Source organism: Lithobates pipiens, unplaced genomic scaffold, assembly GCF_037356315.1.
Source record: "Lithobates pipiens isolate NorthernLeopardFrog02 unplaced genomic scaffold, aLitPip1_a1.2 Scaffold_8, whole genome shotgun sequence".
In the NCBI taxonomy this organism is placed as follows: Eukaryota; Metazoa; Chordata; class Amphibia; order Anura; family Ranidae; genus Lithobates; species Lithobates pipiens.
In genome coordinates, this window is record NW_027507903.1 from 343,487,893 (window position 1) to 343,514,830 (window position 26,938).

The 26,938-nt window shown below is 43.0% G+C and overlaps 1 protein-coding gene across 3 annotated transcripts in view; it reads left to right on the forward strand.

The window, feature by feature from the left end:
- The first annotated feature begins 1,525 nt into the window (after positions 1 to 1,525).
- Positions 1,526 to 26,938, forward strand: part of SEPTIN8 (septin 8) — a 201,171-nt gene continuing 175,758 nt past the window's right edge. Inside the window, exon 1 of one of the 3 annotated variants that reach the window (XM_077473227.1) lies at positions 1,526 to 1,999. In XM_077473227.1, the coding sequence (XP_077329353.1) occupies positions 1,970 to 1,999 (30 nt within the window). In that variant the 5' untranslated portion in view covers positions 1,526 to 1,969. The remainder of the gene's footprint in view (positions 2,000 to 26,938) is intronic. The other 2 variants (XM_077473226.1, XM_077473228.1) reach the window with 2 other exon arrangements.

Sequence of the window (26,938 nt, forward strand, 5' to 3'; positions counted from 1 at the left end):
CTTTGCCACAAAAGCTGATTAGGGGGTGCCCAGGCACACCTGGCACACCCTATGTGCAAGCCTATGGACTTGATACAACTGACTAAGTCAAATGATTGTTTATTTGTATTCGTGTATAATTGGAGTTCAGGGATTGAATCATCCTGGTGCTTTTAGTGAAAGTCTACCCTAGAATTACTCTAGGAATATTAAGCAGTCATGTAACACATGTAGCATGGTGAATGTGCAGCACCATGTTTGACATCTGCCTCTGCTCTGGTTATCCAGCAATCAGCACTGGAAACTGAGAGCTATTACCAATGACACCAAGCAAATCACGGTGTCACTCAGCCTCCCTGATGCTGTCTACATTTTTGACAGCATCATGACCAAGAGGAAGTATGTTCCAGTCAGGCTTTGCAACTACAAGACATAGATGGCATGGGTGCCTGAGTGACACCATGAGTTGTATGGTGTCAGTGGTGAGTGACTGGCAGCTTCCAGTGCTGATTGCTGACAGACGTCAATAAAAACCTAACAGGGGGTGTAATCCTCCAGGAGCCCAGCCCTGAATTATTGTGTGATCACTGAGAGCCTGAGTGTTGTGGTGATCTCACGAGCGAGATATTAAGAAATGCTGTTTTTTATTTAACTTTTTATGGGTGCAATTTTATGAGGGTATTTTAACCACTAGCCAGATACACTGCGGCAGGTGGGCTCTCCTGTGCAAATTGCTGTACCTGTACAGTGGCTTGCACAGGCACGGTTTCAGGTGGGTGCACGCCCCTGGCGACACAGGTGTACCTGCGGGTCGGGAGGACTTGTCTGCCGGCAACCTGCGACCACCTAATACAGAGACAGAATGGGGATCTGCCTTTGTAAAGAAGGCAAATCCCCATTCTGACAGGGGACATGTCAGAGATCTACTGTTCCCAGTGATCTCTGTCATGTCCCTGGAAGCCCACCCCCCCTATAGTTAGACTACACCTAGGGAACACACTTAACCCCTTGATCGACCCCTAGTGTTAACCCCTTCCCTGCCAGTGTAATTTTTACATTGATCAGTGCATTTTTTTAGCACTGGCCCTCAAAAAGTGCCATTTGGAGTCAGATTTGTCCACCGCAATGTCTCAGTCTCACTAAAAATCACAGACCGCCACCATTACTAGTAAAAAACAATAAGAAAAAATAAAAGTCCCTAAATCCATTCCATATTTGTATACGCAATAAATTTTGCGCAAACCAATCAATATATACTTATTGTGATTTAGCAAATATATTGGCCTAAACTGATGAATAAATGTGTGTTTTTTGTTTTGTTTTTTTTAGCTATGTATTATAGCAAAAAGTAAAAAAAAAAAGCTTTTTCCTTTAGTGATACTTTGTTATTGAGTGAATCAGGTTTAGCTGTAGAATTCTGATTGTTGTAATACCCACAGCCGTCCAGTAGAGGGCAGCAGGGGCCCAGGGCTTCCTTTGGTTCTGTACAAATCGAATATAAACACCAATATTAACGAGCGGCGTCCTGCCGGTTCCTTAGAGCCATTATTATCCGTGTTTTGTGGCGGGTTATCCCTCGGGTGTGCGATCCCTTTGGAGCCGCCTTAGGTGCTGTGTACAGAATGCAGTGACAGCATCACCTTTGTAGCGGGGCTCCGGACTACAGTTCCCAGCATGCTCCGCAGAAGGAGGGCGGGGCCAGGCCGGAGATTCGGGGCGCTGTGATGAGTGGCCGCCCGGTGTGTGTGTAGCTGTGTGTTGGGAGCGGACTGTGCGGTGTATACTGGGAGCTGTACGGAGCCGGGTGTACAGGGCGCTCAGTCCGGACCTAGGTGGGAGGTGATAGAACTCACTGATGCAGATGGGAGTTTCCAGGAAGTCCAGTGGCCATATTGGATCCCATTGAGATCTATGAGCTGGGATTGCATCAATTCACAAGAACACAGCAGCCGGGGACACCGTGCCGGGGACTGAGCCTTGCTGAGACACCATGGCAGCGACCGATGTGGAGAGGAGCAGTGTGAGTGATGACGGGGAATGTGGAGGGACACGGGCCCTGGATGTGTATGGGCACTCCGGAGACATACCCGGCACACATGGCAAACTTTTCATCATAGTACAACTTCTCCCTGCCATCCTACACCCAGCTCTGAGCTCTGCCACAGGGGCATCACCACTTTATACAGATCTGCAACTTCAGGGGCCCACTACTGGGGGCCCATATCACCCACACCAACTTCAGTGCTAGGGAAACCCAATCCTATCATTGGTATAGGGCCCCTGACTTCACACTGTGCTACCACCATGTCACGATATAGGGCCCCTGACTTCACACTGTGCTACCACCATGTCACGATATAGGGCCCCTGACTTCACACTGTGCTACCACCATGTCACGATATAGGGCCCCTGACTTCACACTGTGCTACCACCATGTCACGATATAGGGCCCCTGACTTCACACTGTGCTACCACCATGTCACGATATAGGGCCCCTGACTTCACACTGTGCTACCACCATGTCACGATATAGGGCCCCTGACTTCACACTGTGCTACCACCATGTCACGATATAGGGCCCCTGACTTCACACTGTGCTACCATCATGTCACGATATAGGGCCCCTGATTTCACACTTTGCTATCACCATGTCACGATATAGGCCCCCTGACTTCACACTGTGCTATAACCATGTTACGTTATAGGGCCCCCTGACTTCACACTGTTCTATTAACATGTCACGATATAGGGCCCCTGACTTTTTGGCTGAATTCGGATCTAAAACATACCAAAAGATGCACAGGGCTCTTGTACAGATCGCACCGGGGCCACTGTAATGTGTGAGCCGGTCACAATCTCCTGCTATGCAAATTGGATGCAGAGAAACCCACATTCAAGTCACATAGGTGTGAACCAGGCCTCAATGTGCTATTGCAATGCCATGTTATGATATGGGTCTCCTGACTTCAGGTCCCCTAATTGTGCTACAGCATTGCCTTGTCATGATATAGGGCCCCTGATTTGGTGACATATATATGTTTTTGCCAAACCATGATATAGGTCTCCTGACACTATGGCCCTTCAGTGTGCTATTATATTGCAATGTCTTGATATAGGACCCCTGTCTGGGACTTGGTGACTCTTACGTATGCTTCTGACATACTATGAAATTATAAGGTCTCCTGACTTCATGACCCTTCAGTGTGCTATTGCAATGCCATGTTATGATGAAGGTGCTTTTGTAATACCATGTCATGATTTGGGGCCCCTGACTTCATGACTGTTAAATATGCTCTAGCAGTGTCATGTCCTGATATACAGGGTCCTGACTTGGTTCAGTTTGCTATTGCAATGTCATGATTTAGGGCTCTTTGACTTAGTAGTGCAATACCATGTCATGATCTAGTGCCCCTGACTTGGTGACCCTTAAATGTGCTTATGCTATGTCATGATATAGGACCCTTGAGTTGAGCTCCAAATTTATTATTGCAGTGCCACAATATCGGTCTCCTGACTCGGTGACCCTTAAATGTGCTTTCGCAGAGCTATGATATAGGGCCCTTGACTCTGTAACCCTTAAATGTTCTATAGCCATAACATATGATATAGAGGCTCCTGACTTGATGACTCTTAAATGTCTTCTTTCCATAGCAACGCCATGATCTAGGTCTCCTGACTTGGTAACCTATAAAAGTGCTAAAGCAATGCCATGTTGCAGGTCTTTCCATACTAGGTTACCCTTAAATGTGCTGTTGCAATAGCCAAATAAGTTACTGATAAACTCGCTAGCTGAGAAAGGATCTTCGGAATATACTGTGTAAAGTTTAATTTGCAGCTTTTTGTAAGTAGAATGTGTCTTGTGCAGCAGTGTAAAAGTTAAATAGTATTTTGCATGTGACAGATCAGCCTTTAGCCATGTGACGGTGACCTTCTTCCCCTGTGATGCCACTTGTGCCGGCCAGCTGTTTGACAGCACCTCTGGCTCTTGCCTTTTGTGTCTTCCAGGCTGGGCTTTGTTCATAGACGTTCTTGTACTAAGTGTAGTGTGTTACACCATGTAGTGCAGGAGCTGGAATTCCAATAAAAGTGGAAACCTTTTCATCTCCTGCTATCTGTGTTTGCCATCTCCTCTGTGCTGGTACAGGGGTATGACAAATTAACACATTCTTTGCTAAAGTAAAGCCTCTGGTATTTCTATTTCACCAATCTAGAGTATGGGAAGTAGAAGCAAATAAGGGTAACGGGCTCAGCCCAGTGGCTTGGTGATTATTGGTACTTGTACCTTGCAGCATTGGGCTTCATTCACATCAGATATGGTGGGACTTCACTGGGCGGTTATTCCAGCGCAGTCCTACCGCATGGTAAGGCAAAATGCCTTGTGGTGTGGGTGGGCACAGTGCGTTGAAGAAGACTAGTGTGAATGGACCCTTGAGGTCCTTGGTTTGAGTCTTGGCCAGGGCACTCTGCTTCGGGGTCTACATGTTCTCCCTGTTCCTGTGTTTCCTCAGACATTCCAAAGACCTGCTGGTAGGGTAATTGGCTTCTGTCTGAATTGGTCCGTGTATATGTGTAGTCTATAGTCTAGTTGCAGCCTCCAAGACAGACCATGGTATCCCTTCAATAAGTGGCTAATGCAGCGCATGTATCTGACTTTCACAGAGCATGACCATGAGCACATGACTGACTTGTGCTGCTCATTCCAAATGAAAGTAAAGGGGGGCAAGAAAGGTTTGGGAGTTCAGAGGATGTTACAAGGAAAGGGGGAAAAAACGGTTATTTTATTTTACAAATTTAATTTGTTTTACAGGGCTTCTAGCTTTCACTTCAGGCGCATATACACTAGCAAAGAGGGTGGTCTTTAACGCACACGTGACAATGGTCACCAGAGCTTTCTGTCCTGAGAGTGTGCTCCAAGAACAGTGACTGAGCTGTCAAAGAAAGATCTCTAAAGGAATATTGTATAATTTAATGTATGGCCAGCCTAAAGCCAGGTACACCCAATTTATTATATATATTTTTTTCGTTTTAACCCAGCGGCTGAACGCAAAAAAATTGAAAAGCTTGGCAGACGCTTCTGTACTAACTATCCAATGTTAGAACAGCCATCTCCCCCGCTGAGCTATTGTGTTCCGACAGGAGGACGGCCTTCCACCAGAACACACAGGTCATGGCTAAGAATGCTGATCGGATGCCAATTGGCAGACCTTTTCTGGTCGTACCCCTTCAACAGAATGTGGTCTGGCTGCTGTACATATGGACTGATGCCACCCAACATTTGACCCGTGTGTATGGCCCTTAGGGACTGCGTTTATGATTTATTATAATTATACAGGATTTATATATCGACAAAGGTTTGCGCATCGCTTAACAAAATAAAGGCAGACATTGCAGTTACAATACAATTTGGTACAAGAGGGCCCTGCTCAATAGAGCTTACAATCTAAAAGAAATTAAAGGGGTTGTAAAGGTAAGTTATTTTTTTTTTTTTTTTTACTTTTAATGCATTCTATGCATTAAGGTGAAAAAAAACATCAGACAATGCTGGCCCCCCCAGCCCACTGTTTTACTTACCTGACCCCTGGAAGTCCTGCACTTGCCCCAGACATCCTCTTTGCCGCTCACCCTGGCCGTTTGTTACAGTGGATGGATTGAAAGCAGCAGCGCAGCCATTGGCTCGCGTTGCTGTCAATCGCATCCAATGATGCAGTGCGCTGTGGGGGCGGGGCCGAGTGATACAGTGAGCTGCTATGGCCGGCGGCCATATCACAAGAGCGTGCCCGCAAGCACTCCCCACCATGCGAGGGAGCTCACATGAAGTTGTGGAGTCCTTGCGGGGGGGAGCCGAGACAGCCACTGAGGGACCCCAGAAGAACAGGTTCGGGGTCACTCTGTGCAAAACGAGCTGCACAGTGGAGGTAAGTAGAACATGTTTGTTGTTTGAAAAAATACCTTTACAACCCCTTTTAAGTAAGCATTGAGTTCTTTTGTTAAAGTGTCAGCTCACTTTTATAGAAAAAATGTAAAGGTAAACTAACACTGTACCCCCCCCCCCCCCCCCCCAATTGCCACTACTAACCTCTGGGTGTTGCTGGGCTGGCAACACCCCACAACCGATCCAGTAGTTCAGGGATTTGTAAACCGTGCTCTTCATCCCCTTCTCTAGGCAATGCTTCCAGGATGGACCAGATCCATTCTGATTGGTTAGCACCGTCCATCCTAGTGAATTGATCTGGTCTGTCCTGGAAGTGCCGCATGGAGAAGAGTGGACAGCTGCAGGGTGCTAACAGCGAGGACCAGGTGGGGTAGGGTGTCTGGTGTTTTCTTTTTCCTGTAGAGAGGAGATCTAACCCTTTAAATGTGGTGTAGCATTTTACTGACTAGGCTAAAGAACCTGTGATGAGAGAAATATGGGAGCCACCGTTGCTGACGTAGTTTTTATTGCTGCAGCTCCCAGAGCTTTCATCTTCATCTTGTCTTCATTAGGCCCCTTTCACACTGGGGTGTGAGGGCGTCGGCGGCGGTAAAGCGCCGCTATTTTTAAATGAATGGCATCTCAAACGCGAGTCCAGCGATTTATCATTTGCACATCGGCGCTTTCAAATTGTGGCAAATCTGCCCATGATTCAAAATGCTGAAGTGTGAGTGCAGCCTTATAACGTGTAAACACGGCCGGACTTTTCGGCAGCAAAAAAAAAATCTTTCCGATGGACTCGAGTCCAGTCAAAAAATCAGTTCGTCTGTATGCTAGTCCGACGGACGAAAACTGACGCTAGGGCAGCTATTGGCTACCGGCTATGAACTTCCTTATTCTAGTCCGGTCCTACTTCACCACAGTTGAATCCATCTGACTTTGTGTGTGGCCAAGTCCGTTCGTTCAGAAAGTCCGTCGGACCTAGTCTGCCGGAAAGTCCGGTCATGTGTACACGGCATTAATATCATTTTTGTCTTCTGCTACCTTCCTCTATTAGCATGAATCACTTCTAACAAGCTTTCTTGAGACTAGACACTTGACACTAGAGCTGCAAGGTTCTGGCCAAAATGAGAATCCCGATATTTTTATTTTTTTTTCTCCCCCCCCCCCCCCCCCATTAGAATAAAAAAAAATCACGATTCTCACAACATAAAATCTTTCACATGAACCAAAAAAAAAGCTAACTTTTTAGGGCCGGTTCACACTGCGGGCGATGCGAGGCGACACGACTTGCCTCGCCGCAATCTGACAAGTCGCCCCCGTTCTGTACAATGGAACCGTTCTGAGAGGAGCGACTCGAGTCGCTCCGACTCAGAAAAAAGGTTCCTGTACTACTTCTGGGCGACCTCGGGGCGACTTGCATTGACTTCTATACAGAAGTCATTTGCAAATCGCCGCTGAGGTCGCGGCAGGTCGCGGCGAGGCAAGTCGGTGTCGCCTCGCATCGCCCGCAGTGTGAACCGGCCCTACTGTGTGTGTGGTGTCGCCCCCCCCCCCCCCAAAATGCTTTGAAAGACCACTGCACAAATACAGTGTGACATAAAATATTGCAACAACCACCAAAATATATATTTGGGGGTTCCAAGTAATTTTCTAGCAAAAAAATTATTTTAACTTTGAAACCAACCAATGTCAGAAAAAGGTTTAGTGTATAAGGCCCCTTTTAACACATGTGGACCGTATGTCCGCATTTCATCCATCTGTTTTCTGATGAAATACGGACATACGTGCATTCCTATGGGATAGCGGGTGTCTGCGGAGGAACATCCGCTGACACCCGATTATCATCCGTCTCCGCTATGGTCCGATTCTGCAGACGGAGGAAAATCCTATTTTTCTATCCGTCTGCAGAGCGGATCGGATGAACACAGACAGACGGTCCGTGTTCATCCGATTCCCACATAGAGGAGAGCGGAGAGCTGACAGGACGGTCCCTGCACAGTGTGCCGGGACCACCCTGTCATCCGCCGGCTCAGCGGGTATAAACTGAGCGATCCCCGCTGAGCAAGCGGATGTTAACGGGGCGGATCATCACAGATCCATCTCGTGTGAAAGGGGCCTAAGTGACTAAACTTTTTTTCACTTACACACAGTCTATTCTGTTGACAAATTGTTACAATGTTTATGCTGATAAAGAATGTTTGGATTCTTGGCAGACTGCCCAGTTTTTCTCTTCCTTTCTTTTGAGGGCCATGGCTTCAGAAGAGCAGAGAGAATTCTTTGCATAGAAAGAATTGTATAACACTTTAGTCAAGACTGTGATAACGATTCTTGACGATTAATTGTGCAGCTCTACTTGACACCAAGAGGAAAATGGCGACAGGGGAGGGTTCTCCAGGAGACTGACAGCCTGAGCTTTGTACTCGTGTGCTTTGGGGGGGTTGCTGAACTGAAACAGTTCTGTAAAGGGGAATGGTAAAGAATTACTGACTGTTGTGCACGTCTGATCTGCAACTACAGGAAACGTTTGGTCGAAGTTATTGCTGCCAAAGGAGGTTCAACCAGTTATTAAATCCAAGGGGGTCACATACTTTTTCCACCTGCACTATGAATGTTTACATGGTGTGTTCAATAAAAACATGGTTTAATTGTGTGTTATTCGTTTAACCGGTTCCCAACCAGCGCACGCCGATGTACGTCGGCAGAATGGCACGGGCAGGCATATTGGCATACAGGTACGTCCAATCTTCAATGCCGCCCTGCCATCGCTGGCGCGCTCGTGTGCCGGTCGGGACCCCCGCGAGTCCGGTCGTGGGTCCCGCGGACTCGATCGCCGCGGGCATACCCGCGATTGTCTCACGGGGTGGCTGAATGGAGAAATGCCGTTGTAAACAGCATATCTCCATTTTGCCTAGCAACTAGTGACGCTGATCTCTGCTCCATGTGATTGGAGCAGAGATCAGTGTTCACTAAATGAAAGCCCAACCCCCCCACAGTTAGTAACACACCCCTAGGAACACTTAACCCCTACACTGCCACCCACTGGTTAACCCTTTCACTGCCAGTGTCATTTACACAGGAATCACTGAATTTTATATAGCAGTGATTGCTGTATAACTGACAATGGTCCCAAAAATGTCTGATGTGTCTGCCATAATGTCGCAGTCACAATAAAAATCGCTGATCGCCTATTAATAAAAATGCCATAAAACTATCCCTATTTTGTAAACGCTATAACTTTTGCGCAAACCAATCGCTTATTGCGATTTTTGTGGAAAAAAATAAATAAAAAATATGCAGAAGAATACGTATCGGCCTAAACTGAGGGAAAAATTTTTTTATATATATTTTTGGGGGATATTTATTATAACAAAAAGTAAAAAATAATGCTTTTTTTTTTTTTTCAAAATTGTCGCTCTATTTTTGTTTATAGTGCAAAAAATAAAAACCGCAGGGGTGATCAAATACCAACAAAAGAGAGCTCTATTTGTGGGAAAAAAGGAGGCCAATTTTGTTTGGCAGCCACGTCGCACGACCACGCAATTGTCAGTTAAAGCGACGCGGCGAATCGCAAAAAGTGGTCTGGTCTTTGACCAGCAAAATGGTCCGGTCTGCAAGTGCTTAAGCAGACTGTGATTGTCTATTATTGTGACTTAGATGAAGATCAGATCGCATTTTATGATTAATTTGTGCAGAAATCCATATCATTCCAAAAGGGTTCACATACTTTTTATTTTTTTCCAATTGTATATTCAGGCACATTGGATGTGGAGAAGGGAATACTGCAGATAAACGGCTACAACTTATGTAGGAGGATTTGTTTCATTTCAGTGTATCAGCTGATAATAGACCCTTCACTGGGTATATGGAAGGGTTTGCAACCACTTTAAACTGTAATATTACACAACAGCCTTTTCCTAGTATGACCAAACTTGCAGGCTGCAGGCATTGTACAACTGGATTATAACGGGTCAAGCAGATCTGCTATATGACACTTGATGTAGTATGAAACCATGTATTACATTTAGGTTTTAAATAAGTGATGTCATAGAAGCATTGTTTTTAGAACTTGAAAACCTGAACATGATGCCTGTGATAAGGGCGCTCTTGTCCTCCTGACACTCATCTGTCTAGTGTCCTTCTGTTGGAATATGTTGAAATATTGAAGCTGTTGGCTGCTGGACCAGACCACCATCGCATGAGGAGGTCATATACATGGAAGAACAAGGTATTTTACACTGACTGAGGTAGAGGGGAATTGCTGGATGGCTTAAGGAGATCTTTTCACATACTTCCTGATGACACAAATGGGATTGTGAAACGCGTAGAGGCTGCTTGGACTTTGTACAACGCGGATGCCGGTAGCAAGGGACTGAGGCTTGGAACACATGTAATATGGAAGAAATCCATAAGGAAACACATGTTGGTCTAAGTCAGGGGTGGCCAAGGAGTGGCCCGTGGAGCCCTCCTGCTCTGGAATGGTGGGTTAGCAAGACCAGATCGCAGGTTGCTGACCCGTCATACCACAGCATCAGTGTTGTGAATGAAGCTGGTGTTAGAGGAAGAAAGTGGCTGCAGAGCAGAGCCCCATAAGCTGATGCTTCCTGTACAGCGCCGGCTTTTGCCACAGGCAGTCTATGGCACAGTTCAGTTACCTCACAGGATAGACACCGGTGTAAGTAAACCGCAGCACATCAGTGTGAAAGCAGTTTAGGCCCTTTTCACACGATCGTGGTTATCTGTTTAATGAACCAAAGGCGAGCTTCCATTGGTATCTGGTGAGTGGCCATTTCTCAAGGTGGTGGCACAAAGGGTGAGTTTTGCTGTGGATGCAGGAATCACATATGAGCAAATAGAAGCCGCTAATTGTTCACAAAAATTTTGTTGCACTGTAATGAAGGAATTGCATCTAATTTTATAACAACTTATATTTTGGAACGGATTTATTTATTTTGTCACGAATAGTGGGTTTATTAATCTAAGGGTTTATTTTTTCAGAGCATAAGGGCACTGGAATTTTTTATTTATTTTTTGTAAATGGCACTGGTGGTATAATTTTGTATTGAAACAGTGGTGAAGCAATAAGTTTCACATAATTATTAATTTTTTTTTGGTAGTTAGCGCAGTCCATATTTTATTATATTATTTAACCCTATTTAAGGGGTTTTTGTTTGACTGCAGCACACCTTTTATACAATCTATATTTAAAAATACCTTGAGCCTTTAGAATCTCTTTAATACAGCCATCCCATCTAAGAATTGGTAAGCTGCAGTATAATAAATGTTTGCATTTTGGTTTATTTCAGCTGTAAGTGGAATTTTGTGTAAATGGCTAAGTAGACCGTTGGGATATGTTTCCTGTTTTACCTACCATAAGAGCTTTAGTTCTGTTCAGCCATTCTTGTGATTGGCATACTCCCGACACACTGTACAGCCAGGAACATCACTTTTTCTGTCCTGGTTAGGATATTAAGATGCCTAGATTCGACTTTATGCCTCTTGGGTCACCTTTCTGATAACGGATTGGAGGCTAATATGCTAACTTATTGTAAAGTGAACAGACTGGAGGCAGAGGGGTGACATAGCAGGCTTATTTATTAAATGTCACCTACCTGGTATACAGTGTTATAGGTGTATAAATCACAAGAATGGTGTTTGGATGGAATAACCTGTACATTGGCAGGTAAAGCAATAAGCCTATGTGCTTCTCAAGCCAAAACGTTCTTGTCACTTGACGTGCTGGAAAATCTGTAAGTGAGCCCCCTCCTGTGTTCACAATGCACCAAGGCAACCACTTGACATTGGACCCGGAAGCTAGTGGAGATTGCTGGAGTTGTGGTGCCTACTACAGTGATTTCCAGCTTCTAGGGCAGTGATGGCGAACCTTGGCACCCCAGATGTTTTGGAACTACATTTCCCATGATGCTCATGCACTCTGCAGTGTAGTTGAGCATCATGGGAAATGTAGTTCCAAAACATCTGGAGTGCCAAGGTTCGCCACCACTGTTCTAGGGCAACTTCTCTCCAACCTTTTCAAAATGGAGAATCTTGTGAAATAAATTTCTGGTCTCGGGGAACCCCTGCTAAAAATAACTATCTACAAACCCTGGTACGTTTAGTGTGATGGAAGAATTACAGATGGCTAAAACGATCAGTGGTGTCAGTGGGAACGTATCTGAGAAGCATACATTTCTGGAGGAACCCTAGCCTAGAAACCCTGCTCTAGAGGGATCCCACAGGTATGGAACATGTATACTTACTTTGGTCCAAGCTGGACCAAGTAGATGTGTAAATATTGCCATACCTGGAGATTTAAGGAATATACCACCAATGAGATTAGGGATTTTATGGTGGTGGGGTAGGGCTGTTCACATGGTACTTGTAGTTGTAAGTTGATCTAATTATATGGCTGCAATGGACTGTAGTAAAGAACTGCGTATAGAGTATATCTTCATTGGTGGGGAGAATTGCTATATGGGTGCTGTGTGTAATGTTCTAAAGAGGACTGTATATAGGGGTGTCTGGTGGGGATGACTATGTTTGTTTATATTGCTGCCATATGGAGTGAAGAGAACTAGAACTACTGTAAGGGTTCAGGCCTGCATTCATCAGGCCATAGTAGTATTATTACTGGTTCCCATATATTTTGGGAACACTTATTCTGGCCTAAACCATATAGAGACTCTCAGGGGAGCTTCTGCTTGTGAAATTCACTAAAGAATTTGGGGTACTGGGAAACATTTCTCTGGCATGTATTATGGATGAACCTCGGGGCAAGTTTTCCCTTTGTGGTAACTAACTATAAGCGAAAAAGGAAGAGAGATTAAAGTTAAAACACTCCAGGGAATTTCCCTGTGCAAAATGATGACTCTGCAAACCTAACAGTTTACATTGTTACAGTTTGTTTGAACTACTAGTAGTCATTGTTGCCAAGTGACAGATAACAATAAATAGCCTTCTGTGTGCAGCAGCCGCCCCAGCACCCACTAATACTTACCCGAGTCCCATCTCTATCCAGTGATGTCCACGAGTTCCTCGGCTATCTGTGACTCTCTCCCTGCTGATTGGCTGAGACAGCAGTGGAGCCATTGGCTCTAGAGGCTGTCAAAATCAGTTGGCTAATAAGGAGAGGGGGTGGGGCCTGACGGCAGCTCCGTGTCTGAATGGACACAGCTCGGCTTGCTTGCCCCCATAGCTAGCTGCTTTATGTGGGGGCACTCGCCAGGAGCACAGAAAAGGGTCTCGAGAAGAGGAGGATCTGGGCTACTCTGTGCAAATCCACTGCATAGAGGAGGTAAGTATAAGAATGTTTGTAAAGTCTTTGTTATTTTTATAGAAAAAAATATAAAAAATCATCATTTTAAGTAACAAAGGCAGCCGGGTGAGGTTGTATACTTGCCACAGCTGCCATGCTTTTCCAAGTGAATTGGGTAATACTACAACCACATTCAATGCATGTAGTTGCAGCAAGCTTTTTAGGGGTTAAGGCAGGGAGTGAGGAGGTGATGTAGAACATCCTAGCTGCCTGTCAAATGCACTCTGAAAAACGACTCACCGTAGATTGCTCTACAGAGTGCAACACTGATGTAAACAAGCCCTAAAAGTGAATTGGGGGTAGGAGATGAGAGCCTGGTCAGGGACTAGTCAATCTGACCATTTCCACCAGTCATGGAGTTCTCTTTACTGCATTAAAGAGAAGTATGGCCAATGCTTTTTTGGCCACGCTTCTCTTCTGTATCACAGGAGAACACTTACTTTTGCCCTCCTGTGACCCAGAATCAGCCGTCAGCAGACTATAGTCTGTTGTCAGCTGATGTCACAGAGCCACTCCAAGCTCTGAAAGGATTCTGACAATATTGTCAGAATCTATCCAGCTGCCTGATTGATGGGGGGGGGGGGGGGGGAGGGGTTTACACTAGGGGAAGATCAAGGGGTTAAATCAGGGGTCTCAAACTGGTGGCCCTCCAGTTGTTGCAAAACTACAAGTCCCATCATGCCTCTGCCTGTGGGAGTCATGCTTGTAACTGTCAGCCTTGCAATGCCTCATGGGAATTGTAGTTTTGCAACAGCTGGAGGGCCGCCTGTTTGAGACCCCTGGGTTAAATGTCCCCCTGGGAGGTTTTTCTCACCGGGGGGGGGGGGGGGGGGGATCAGGGAAGTGGACTGACTGGGAGTAGAGAGAGCTTGCTTTTCCTGAAAACTAGGAACAGACTATCTGTCTCTACTCCCCTGTCAGAACAGGGATCTGTTTTACATTGACAGATCCCCGTTCTGCCTCTCTGGAACTATAGCGGGTGGCTGGTGGACAGTGGACATCACGCCCACAGACATCTGCTCCAGCGATGCGGGCGCACGCCTGCTATACACATTGAAGGGACCGTCGTACACCTATGGCGGTTTGCGCAGCCGAGCCAACCTGCCACAGTTAGAGGTTAACTAAAAGTTCGGTTGAACTTCTTCCTAATCGTCCCCCTTCAACCATTGCAGTTCTGCACTGTTGGCCTTCAACATGAACATAACACAGTCTGGTGTTCCTATACAGCACTTGAAAAGGAAAACATGTTGCAAGATTATTTCTTCTAACTACACATTACATTGTTTCTTTTTTATCTTTCGATAGACTGTGTTCAGGATTTGCCACTATGGTAGACGTTGGGAGCTGATTATATTTGGAACTGGGACCAGCCTGTCCTTTGCCACTTTGACAGCTCTATCTTGAGCTCCTAATTGTGCATTATCTTTAAAAAGCATATTGTAATCAATCCCTGGATTGAGATCAAAGTATCCAGCCAGCCACAGTCCTTGGCATGACGAGAGTCCTTTATGTGTCTTCCTGTACTCTTGGAATACGTTTTACTTTTATTCCTGTTTAATTTTGCAACATCATTACCACAGGACCTTAATTTATTTTAGAAGCCAAGTAGAGCTTTTATCACAATTATGGTTCTCTGGGTATTTGAGTTCACAAAATGATTTGATAATTTTATTATTAAAAACAATCCAATAATATTTGATTAATTAGGATGCTTTCTGAGGTTTTATCTCTTTGGATTAACAAGTCTGCACAACCCTGTAAAAATGGCAGTTTAATTTATTTTTATATATATATATATATATATATATATATATATATATATATATATATATATATATATATATATATATATATATATATATATATATATATAATCTCCACGCCAAAGGGTAAAACAAACCTTAAAGCCCAAACCTGATTTTACAACTCTGATATGTGTTCGTAAACTGTATGTATGATCACAACTACTTTGTGCATCCAGATGGATTATACCTTTTTTTTTTTATTTTTTATTTTTTTTTTTTTTTATCAAAGGAAAACTGGTCCAAAATGGTAAAAAGTATACATTTTTAAAATGTAGCTGTTATGTTTCTTGCTATTAGGCCTCATGCACAGTGGACATTTTACAGCTGCTGTTTTGGGCTTCAGGTGCTTTTTTTTTTTTTATATTTTTTTTTTTTTTTTTTTTTTTTCTTATATTCTTCTGCAGCCAGTAAATTCCCCATCATGTTATCCTGTGTCCATGCACACACAGGCTCTTGTCAGAATTTTCTGGCTGAAGTTAGAAGCTGATTGGCTACCATGCACAGCTGTACCAGATTTTGCACTGTCCAGTTTTAGTTAATCGAACACTGAGTGACACTGATACCCATTTTACATTTTATTTTTTTACCCCCCCAAAATATGCTGACCCTGGCTTTGACCTTTGACTCTTACCTTGACACTAACACTGACCTAGATCAAACATTGATCTAGCCTTTTTTTCATTATTTATTTTTTACAGACTTTTACATCTTTCTCTCCTGCAATGTTCCCTTTTCTCTTCATTGAGAAGATAAAAACAAAACAAAAAAACATGGTTGGGCTGCACAGTGACTAGAGGCCATCACAGTGATCAGGTGACCGGGAGTCCTAGGTCCCAATCATGACAAACGCAGGAACAGACATGCAGTGCCCAGGTTTAAAGCCTACCTCCTGGATGCAGCATATGTGTGTGTTGTGACCTATAAACGGTTTTAAAAAATCGATTTAAAATAAACTGAAATCTTTAAAAAATATACCAATAAACTTAAAATAAATAGCGTCATTGCATAAATATGTATACCCTTTAAAATACTTTGAAGCACCTTTTATTTTTTGATAGCATTGTCTTTGGTCTTAGCTGTTCAGCATTGCACATCTTTCCTTGGGAATCTGTGCCGCCTCTTCCTTGCCAAAGTGCTTCATATCTAATTGGATTCAGGTCTGGAGTCAGTCTTGGCTATTCCAAAACATTGAGCTTCTTGTGGTTTTGGTTTTCTATTGAATTGAACAGAATTTAGGTCTTAAAGGTGGAGAAAATTCAGAAATGATCTTTGTGTGGTGTGTGTGTGTGTGTGTGTGTGTGTTGTGTTTTTTTTTTTTTTTTTAATCTCCACTCCCCCCCCCCGTCTCAAATACCTGGCAAAAACAGGGGTGTGAAGATATTTTTTTATATACACTGTATATTATGGAAATAATTTAATAACGACTTGCCAGCCTCAGAATTGTTGAAGTTTTGTTTATCTGCGGTGTTGCTCTATTGCAGTTCCCTCACTGAAGCGATTTGAACAGTGAGGGAGTGACACCCACAGTGGAAATGGCAGTTGTATTTTCATGATGGTGCTGCTGACATGACAATCGCTGTGACCTAGACCTCATGTTTTTATCAGTAAAGTTTTTATATTTTTATATATATATATATATATATTATAAAAAAATGTTATTTATTTTATATATCAAGCAGAATTAAGCCCCCCTATTCTTTGCCACCGAGGAAGATGACATTTTGGCCTCTGTTTAATCGTCAGTTGCCATGGTGCTACACACATGATCAGCTATATGACACCAGCCATTTCACAGCTTGACTGTTGATGGCACAAGCAACTGGGACAGTTGTCATGCACGGCAGGCTTTTAATTATAGTATAATATTATTATAATTTAGTTTTGGAATACTGGCAAATCAATGGGTTTAGTTCTCCTTTTTAAAGCATGTTATTGGGGTATGTAAACTTTTGGGCATTTTCTGTTGTCATTGTGATTTTTAAAAAGAGTAAACACAGTTGATTGATACCGTAAATGGCTTTAGCCAAACACTAAGCATGAGTGAAAAAGAGGTTTTTGTGTTATCATTCATACTTTCTTGAAAAATGGGCAAGAAACCATAAATTCTGCCAGGGTATGTAAACTTATGTGCACAGCTGTATATGCATGAGCGCATATACTGCACTCTTAATGCTGACCTTATGCTACACTGGTCCTGTCAGCATTATCTGGCCCAACAAACTATAATTTAAAAATTAAAGGAGCCAAACAGTGACTGCAGCCTATCGGCTCCTGTTTAGATGTTCAAAACCCGTGCGATAGCTTGAATACAGTAGCCAGATTTTGTAGAAAGCGAAATGAAACCTTTTCTTATTTTCTTTGTTCAGTCCATGGGCTGAATGAGGGAAAACAAAAAAAGCTTTAGGATTTATTCACACTGCCTGCGTTGTAAATGCATTTCTTTTCCTCAGTAGTGAGGGGGTGGGGTTAGCGTGTGTGTGTGTGCGACTTTTATTTTATATTTTTTTTAAACTTTATTTGACCTAAACAAAGTGACACTTCATTCATGTCTCCATACACCATGTGTTGCAGTGCCATGGCATGCTAGGCCATTCAGTGCACTGCAGAAATCATAACATTCCTTCCTTTTTTGTGCACTGCATCGCACCAGCATTGTGGTGTGAACAGGGCACATTGAAACCTATTGGATGTGCCCTTGTGATGACTGGCATTTAGTGCGGAAAGCAAAGCCTTCTCTAATTAGACGAGCTGGACATCATGTCACCACCCTACTCTTCGCCTCTTCCAATTGGGGAATGCTTTGCATTTAGTGAGAAAAATGCAAAGTGTTCTCTAAATGGCGCTGATGAGCGGGCAGCCTCCTGTGTTTGTCACATACACTTGCTAAAATAGCCATAATAGGGATTCAGCATTAAATATCTTCAACTCCCTTTTGCTACTTTTATATAATAATCCTTTCAGACCCCTAAAAAATGAGAAACTGTGGTTCCCCTTTGTTCTAGATGCTCATAATGTTGTATGAAGTTTGTTGCAAAGTTGTCTTCTGCTGAAATGACTGGAGGTTTTGTGGTTGTCTCTCCTGTGTGCGCACCATATTCTGATCTATAACCAGCATGACTGCATTCTAAAGGAAACTTGCTCAGCCTGCAGTGTCACTTTGTGCTTCTATCTGATGGGAGCTGTGTCATGGGTGAGGTGATGCTGGGGAACAGTCCACCCACATACATATTACACAGCTTTCACTGTGCTGCTAAAACTCTACAGAATATTCTATCTCAGATGCTATCTGGAGATGCTACTAAGACATATTTTTATTTCATAATGTCTTGTAATTGTTTTGTAGTTATGGGCAGCTTGGACTAGTTTGCTGATAAAGTGGACTTAAAATCAGGGTGGATAAAAATGCTTTTATTAACTTTTTTTATTTTTTTTTAATTTAAATTTGTATTTTTATCAATTTTATTTTAATAAAATGCTTTTGGAGTAAAAATCTATCCAAAGATAGTTTTCTATTTAAGATAAGTTAATAATTTACCATATTTATTGGCGTATAACACACACTTTTTTTTTTCTCCTTTAAAATCAGGGGAAAATCGTGGGTGCCTGTTATACGCTGATTGTGAGTGGAGCGATCGCCGCCGAGCTACACATAGCAGAGTGTACTCTGCTGTTCTTGGCTCCACTCAGTCACGCCCATTCCCGCCATTGGACCTGTGTTATGTCCATCATAGGGCGGGACAGGGCGTGACTGTGAGCAGAGCCGAGAAGAGCCGAGTACACTCGGCTATGTGTATCTTTGCTCCACCCAGTCCCTGCGATCTCGGAGGTGTTCGCTCCGGCAAGTCTCAGTGGCTGCACTGCCAAGGCTGCAATAGACACTGGGGGCAAGGTTGCACTGGGGGCAGGGCTGCACAGATAAGGCTGCATTGATGATGTAAGAGGTTTTCTTTGTTTTCCCTCCTAAACTTGGCGTGCATGTTATACGCCGATAAATACTGTAATTTTTTTTTTCACTATGAAAGGAAGTTTTGTTTTGTAGCCATGCGCTGTGTAGTTAAATTTTTTGTAAACTCATTCAACGAATCCAAGCTGAGAACATGCACTGGCAATGCTATTGTTGTAAATAAAAGAATTTCAGTAGTTCTCTAACTATGTATGAGTAACCTAATATCGGTTCTGAGTTCGCTGTTTTACCTGACAGCTTATTATTGTAAATAGGAAACCTGCATCTTGTTTTCAAATACTGTATTAAAGATTCTAACTACCTGCAAGAATGAGTTTTTATATTTTAAAGAGCACCTGTTAGCAGGCATCCTCTCGGCTGCTGCGCCACATCCCTCACCTTGTCGCGTCACTGCCACATCGCCAGCCGTCCCATTGAAGTGAATGGGACTGTTGGCGAGTCAATAACGGGGCAGAGAAGGAGCTTCTGCAGGACAGATGACAGTTGCTCTTTAAAAATTATGATTTAAATCAAGCCCTTTTTACTAGTGATTTAAAGCATGAGCAAGTACACCCTGCTTAAAATCCAGAAAGGTAATAGTTGCTATCAAATACAGAACATCTAGAAATGTTAGTGTATGCCCAGGCATTACCTACATTTACCTCCTCAATAAATCATGTCCCTGCATTATTATTTTTTATTTTTATGGTAGAGCTGCACGATTTTGACAAAAATGAGAATCGTGATATATTTTTTTATTTTTATTTTTTTGCTTGGAATAAAGAGCACGATTCTCGCAGTGTAACAACATCTTTCACGTTCTACAAAAAAAATTAGGCTAACTTTACTGTTTTGTTTCTTAGTTTATTTTTTTAAATTGCATTTAAAAGACCGCTGCGCAAATGTTGTGACATAAAATATTGCATATATATGCTGGAATTCTTTTTTTTTCCTTTGAAAGAATGAAACGATACTTTATTTCTACTTATTCGAGCATTGTGATAAAACTTGGCAGGCTGCCTGGATTTATTTATTTTCCAGCTTTGAGAACTCTCTGCACTTGTTAGGAAGCTCTACTTTTAGGGTCCATTCACACAGGGGCAACTTAGATCCGACTTCAAGTCACCTCAGGTCGCACAACATTTAAAAATCAATGTAAGTGAATGAGAGCCGTCTTAATGCACACTACTGAAGTCGCTCCGACTTCAGAAAAGGTTCCTGTACTACTTATATCCGACTTGTAGGCGACTGGTACCCATTGATTTCAATGGAGGTCACCTCCAAGTCGGATCTCTGTCTATACGGAGGCGACTCTCAGAGAATTAGCAGCTCTCAAAAGGGAACTCCACGCCAAATTTATTTAAAAAATTTGGCATCGGTTCCCTCTCTGAGAGCATACCAGGCCCTTAGGTCTGGTATGGATTTGAAGGGGAACCCCCTACGCCAAAAAAACGGCGTGGGGTTTCCCCCCAGATCCATACCAGACCCTTATCTGAGCACACTACCCGGCCAGCCAGGAAAGGCCTAAACTGAGAAATTTTTTTTTTTTAAAGGAGATATTTATTATAGCAAAAAGTACAAAATATTGTGGTGGTTTTTTTTTTTTTCTCACAATTGTCGCTCCTTTTTTTGTTTTATAGCGCAAAAAAATAAAAACGCAGAGGTGATCAAATACCATCAAAAGCTGTATTTGTGGGGAAAAAGTCGGTTTTGTTTGGGTGCAGCGCTGCACAACCGCGCAATTGTCAGTTAAAGTGACGCAGTGCTATTTCGCAAAAAAATGCTCTGGTCAGGAAGGGGGTAAATTCTTCCGGGGCTGACGTGGGTAAGAGTTTGAGTTTGTTTTTTGTTAAACCATACTTACCTAGGGGGGTGCAGCATCTGTCCCCTGCTGCCTCTTAAGGGTGAGAGAATGAGTGGGCAACCACCGCTGATCGCTGGGTTCTCCCCACTGCTCGGAGCAGAGCTGGTGACTGTCCAGGGTACTGGGTGTATGCCAACCATGGTCGCAGTCTTTCCCAGCCTGGATTGGGCTTTATGACCTCTAAAGCCCATCGTTGACTGAAAACGGGTCACGGAATGTAGAATGAACTGCACTCCTGTTATCCACAAGGGAAGTACATCCAAAGGAGCTTTGGCTGTACTTCTCCTCTAAGTCCCTATTCACATATCCTCAGTGTGTGTGTTACTGCATGCACAATAACGTGATATTTAATTAAACATTCCTTGCTTTAAGCTGGCAATAGATCAAAATTCGGCAAGTTCAATAGGAACTGCCCGAATTTCAATCCATCTATGGGCAGGCTGGTTCATCGATCAACTTTTCTTGTGCGACCACCGCTGGCAGCTAAAGCTGTCAACAGTTATCATTGTATTGGGAGGGCTGGGAAACGCCCCGCTGTCTGTATACAATGGCACAGTGGTAGGGATTCCCCCATCAACACTGACTGTTTGTATTTGTATTGTATTTTATTTTTCTTCAGCTAATTGACCTACAACTGACTTGACTGAAAATATTTTTTAGGACACAGACCAAAGACCTGGCAGAGGTTCTAACACTCCCTATTTTATTCAAAGCAAAGATAAGATTTTGGTGACGTTGTGCCTTTAATAAGTATGTGATCTAAATGGAGACAGGAGAGGTACAATTGGTAAAATCTTATTCCCAAACCCCCCCCCCCCGTGTGTTTCATTAGAGCATTAACAGGTGTTTTGGCACAGTACAAGGTTCGTTTGTATGGATTGCAGCCACATACTTGGTGAAGCCTTTGTAACACATAGGTGTGGTTTTGAGGTTTTGGCACACATAGCAGGAGCTTGTCTGGAATCTATCCAAAGTGGAATCTTCGCTTTGTATCCATAGTGTCCTACCCACCTATGTTGGGACAAAGATTTACATAGCTGACGTCCCTGTAAATCCTAAATAAATAAAACAAAAATGTTGTTCTAATTGAACACTCAGTCTTGCCTACTATAGTTCTGTTTTTAATGGAATATCCTGTGTTTGGCCTTCTGCAGACACATACAAGGATCCTCTTTGGTCAGATCATGTGACCTAAGTGTTCCTTATTTCCTAGAGCGAAAACCATCAGGAACTGGTGCACTATATGCTGCATTTGAGGTTGTTTGTTTTTTTTGGAATTGGGGGTTTCTCTGGGAGTATAATGGACTTGCTGTGTTCCATATTGTATTTGGTGAAAATGTGCCTGTATTATGCACACAGAAGCAGTGAGGAGTTAAGGAGAGCTCAGGCTATTGTCTTTGCAGTGCTATCTGGACTGTAAACATGTGTAACACCAAGCATCTGGTTTACTATCATCTACTGTTGACATTTAGGTAAAGGTCTGTGTATTTAGACTTTGTCTTTGTTTCATGTCTACTAAATGTCAGTTACTGTTTAAGTTGAAATGCACCCTAGAATTCTATGGACAAAGCTAAACTCTGGAAATTAGAAAAAATACCCCCCCCCACACACACACTGTCTGCAAGGTGTATACTCAATATGTTTCTACCCTTTGGCAACACTGGCCTCTTCTACCCTAAGTTCCAGTCTATTGGAGGCTTCCAGATTCCAGAAAACCACACCACCTTGGGGACTGGATGTAGGGATGAAGTCCTTATTACCTCAACCAACTTAAGGTGTGTGCATGCACGCGTGCTTTTTGTCCCCCCTTTACAGTGTACACTCCAAATGTTAAAAGGCATGAGTAGTTAGAGTTCATGTACCCAAGCTGTGGGCCTGAACAAGGGTCTGGTATGAAATGAAAGGGGATTGCCACACCATTTTCTCTTTCTTGAATATGACGTAATAAAATGCTGTCTTTCCCCATAAAAGTATGCTTATTTTTAATTTTTTTGCAGTGGTTAATGTCTCCAAATATCCATTTTGTATGTTCTCTGTTCACAAAAAGCAACCCTTTTTTAATAAAAGCTTGCAAATTATTCTTGCAAAAGGCCAGAACAAATTGCAATAGTCACCTCACATAGACTTTAGTAGAGTTTAGCGCTGTGTTTGGAGATCACTGAACCTCCTGCAAAGCGAACATTGCTTTGTTCGCTCATCTCTGATGCTGAGTGGAGGGTCTCTCTACACTGAGGAATGCCTATTACATTGATAGCCATTGGGAAGCATGCTCATTACTATGGTGGCAAGACTGCCCCTCCTCTTACATTTGGCAGAGGAACCCTAGTTAAGAGAGAGGCTGCTATAGTGTCAATTAGGGGTCCACTTTGAGTCTGATGTTGCTGGCATCACATCCAAGATGTGCGCAAGTTTCAGATTTTGCGTATGCAAGGGAGCAGGTTTTTACAGGTAAATAATACGCATAAGATTTTTTATGTGACAAATCCTCCTGTATAAATTGTCCACAGCTGCAGCAGTAAAACAATGGGTGCGTCACAATACATGGGACAGACAACATGTAAGATTTGTTATCCTCTGCTAGCAGTGACATTGCAGAGCCATGTGGTACTGTCTGACCTGCACTAAATAGTGGATGTAGGTAAATGTTAATATTGAACCCTCTATGCCAATGGGGAAATCCCTCCCCCAGAGCTATTGTTTTATTCCAGGTGAAGAGTGCAGGGGTCCATCCCTGCTGATAAAACACAATGATAACTAGCGGCTATAGCCGATGGCAATAATTGCATGCTAGAAATCGGACATGCCGGTTGTACCCAAGTTAATCTATGGATCAGCTTTGGTGCAATCAGTCTACCCATGGATCCAATCTCGGCTGCTCCGTGCTGAACCGGCCGAGATTCAGATATTATATGGCCGGCCTAAGCCTCCAGGGAGCAAACAAAGGTCCTGGGGTGACAGCCAGCTAGCGGGTAAACCCAAGCACCGTACCGAATTGATAGAAAAAAAGCATGGTCAAACATCTAATCGGTGAAGGCGGTAGCAGTCTGAATCTGGGTCCACAATACAGGCCTTGGTTAAATTTCTAGGAAGGATTTCAAAGCTGATGAAACAGAAATTAACAAATGCAGCAATTTAGAATTGGGATGGAAGGTTTAGTACTGGGAAACACTTTGAAAGATGAATAGCATTATTATTCTAATACAGGATTTAAATAGCTCCAACAGTTTCTGCAGCACTTTACAACATGAGGGCAGACGGTACACTTGCAATACAAATCAATACAGGAGGGATCAGAGGGCCCTGCTCCTTAGAGCTTACAATCTAGAAGGGAGGGTCAAGTGGAAACAAAAGGTAATAACTGAGTTGGAGAAAATTAAAATGCAGTTGTTAGGTGCGAGTATAATAGGCTTCTCTGAAGAGAAGGGTTTTCAGGGATTGTCTAAAAGCTAATATAGTAGGAGATATGCGGACAGATTGGGGTAGGGCATTCCATAGGATTGGAGAGGCTTTGGAAAAGTCCTGGAGGCGAGTATGGGAGGAGGTGATGAGGGAGCTAGAGAGCAGGAGGTCTTGAGAGGAACCAAGAAAATGAGTAGGTTGGTATTTAGAGACTAGGCTAGTGATGTAGCTTGGGGGGGAATTGTGGATGGCTTTGTACGTAGTTTGCTAGTAATTTGAATTTAATTCTTTTGGCTGAACTGGAGCCAGTGGAGGGATTGACCAAGAGGAGTAGCAGACCCAGAACGATTGGTAAGGTGGATGAGTCTGGCAGCGGCATTCATAATGGATTGAAGAGGTGATAGACTATGTAGAGGTAAGCCAATGAGAAGGGAGTTGCAGTAGTCAAGGCAAGAGATGACCAGTGAGTGAACTTTGTTGTGTCATTGGTTAGAAAGGGGCTTATTTTGGAAATGTTGCGGAGGTTGATGTGGCAGGATTTGGACAGTGATTGGATGTGTTGCTTAACGGAGAGTTCAGAGTCCAGGACTACACCTAGAACCTTGGCGTGTGGGAATGGGCTTAAAGTTGTGCCATTGATTTTGACAGAGAGATCAGAGGATGGGGCATATGGGGAGGCAAAATTATAAGTTTGGTTTTTGGATAGATTGAGTTATAGGTGTGACATCCAGACTGATATATCAGTTTATTAATGATGCATGAGGAGACCGAGGGAGTGAGCTGAGGGGTAGAGAAATAGATTTGGGTGTATAGTTTGTATACAACTATATAGATAAGACCAAAATGAGGGACAAAGGAACTTTTTCCCAAAACCGGGGCAGTCCCTCGAAATTTTAGATCATGGCATACATTCATAGAGAGAGATTTCCGAAGTTTAAAATTTCTTACTAGCCAGTCGTTTTTCACTCTGATTAATTCTGTTTTGTTTTTTTGTTTTTTAACTGAGCAGGATATCATCCAGTAGTAAAAGGCACACCTTCACACATGATAAATATAGGTGTAGCGGCAGACAGCAGGAAGATAAATGATCCTAGCATGCTCACTCTGCCAGCAACAGATGTCTGTTCTCAAATAGAAAGCCTCTCAGGTTCACTGTAAACCCATTAATCAGTCTGGATGAGCGAGCACTGGCAGGACACACTGGGCCGCCTTACAAAGGGCTTTGCTGGCCGAAAAACTGGAGCGAAGAGCTGGCCAATACTACTTTACACAGACAATACACAGGTTCCCTGCTTGTAACTGTCTGTAATGGGATAATTGTTTTTATAAACAAGGCATAGGCATCATTTCTATTAGGCCAACTTACACCAACCAAGAATTCACTATCGCATCAGCCATACACAAGACGTAGCATGTTTTAACGCAATAAAGAAATTAAATTAGTACAAAGGTTAATTAAACAGAAATCTGGGCTGCTAGAATATCCATATTCTGTAGTTATAAGTATACAGTATATATAACAGTGAGTATCACACCAGCCCATTATGATCAGTGGGGAATCCATGAACAGAACTCGTGCTGAATTGGAGCCGAGCGATACGGATGTCACTTTTGGGATATCCATATCTATTCAAAATTTAGCTTTTTTTTTTTATGTCTGAAAAAACATGACTACTTCATTACTTTTTTTTTTTTTTTTTTTTTGGTGGGTTTTCAAACTTGGAGGCAATTGGATGTAATGTATGCACGCACATACGCACACCAATAGACTGACATGGGGGAATTCTGCTTTTCCTTCCCGCCTGTTGTATATTTGGAGTTTTGTGTTAAGACTGGCAAAGAGCTGGGTTGGTTAAGGACACTGGATTCTGGGACGTGTGTGTGTGTGTGTAAAAGTCAACAGCTATAGTATTTGTAGCTGCTGACTTTTTTTACATTTTTAAAGTGGTAGTAAAGTTTCCAAATATAAAACAATAAAAAATAAAATCTCCCTGCTAGGTAATATGATTTGCTAGCATGCATTGCATACTAGCACATTATGAGAGACTTGCCTTAAAACAAAGCCCTGCCGATGCCTTCCTTCTGGATTTGCGGGCTCTGGCAGCTTGAATGGCTGAGCTGCGATGACATCACTCCCGTGCATGCCAGTGATTATTGCACAGGGCTCTGAAGGAAGGGCATGAGTATGCCCTTCCTTCAGAGTGCATGCGCCAGTGATATCCCCAGCTGCTGCTCACTGGAGTATCTCCTAAACAATGCACATATAGGAGATATTCATTTTATCTACAGATGAGCTTTATTATAAGCTTACCTGTAAGTAAAATATGACTGAATAAATGACCTTATGCATTCATGAAGTTGAATATCCAGATCTGGCAGATTTTTGAAAGCCAGATGTGGCCAAATTTATAAAAAGAGGATGCATCACATGGTGTGATAACTGTATACAGATTGAGACATGAAAGTCTCGTCAAACAGTGACGTATAAAACTGAAACCAGAACTCCAGTCTGCAGTAGTCTACATTTTATATTCCCTGCATGTTGTGCAGCTTTCTTCCCTTATTTCAAACAGACCTTGTTTCCAGACCATTCATTTCCACAAAATAAAAGGTTATAAGTGCGTTTAACATATTTATTTGCCGCATGGCCATTTTAAAGCCCAACTCCAGCCAAGTTTTTTATTTAGTGTTCTTTGTCCCCAGTAGTGAGATTTCCACTCTT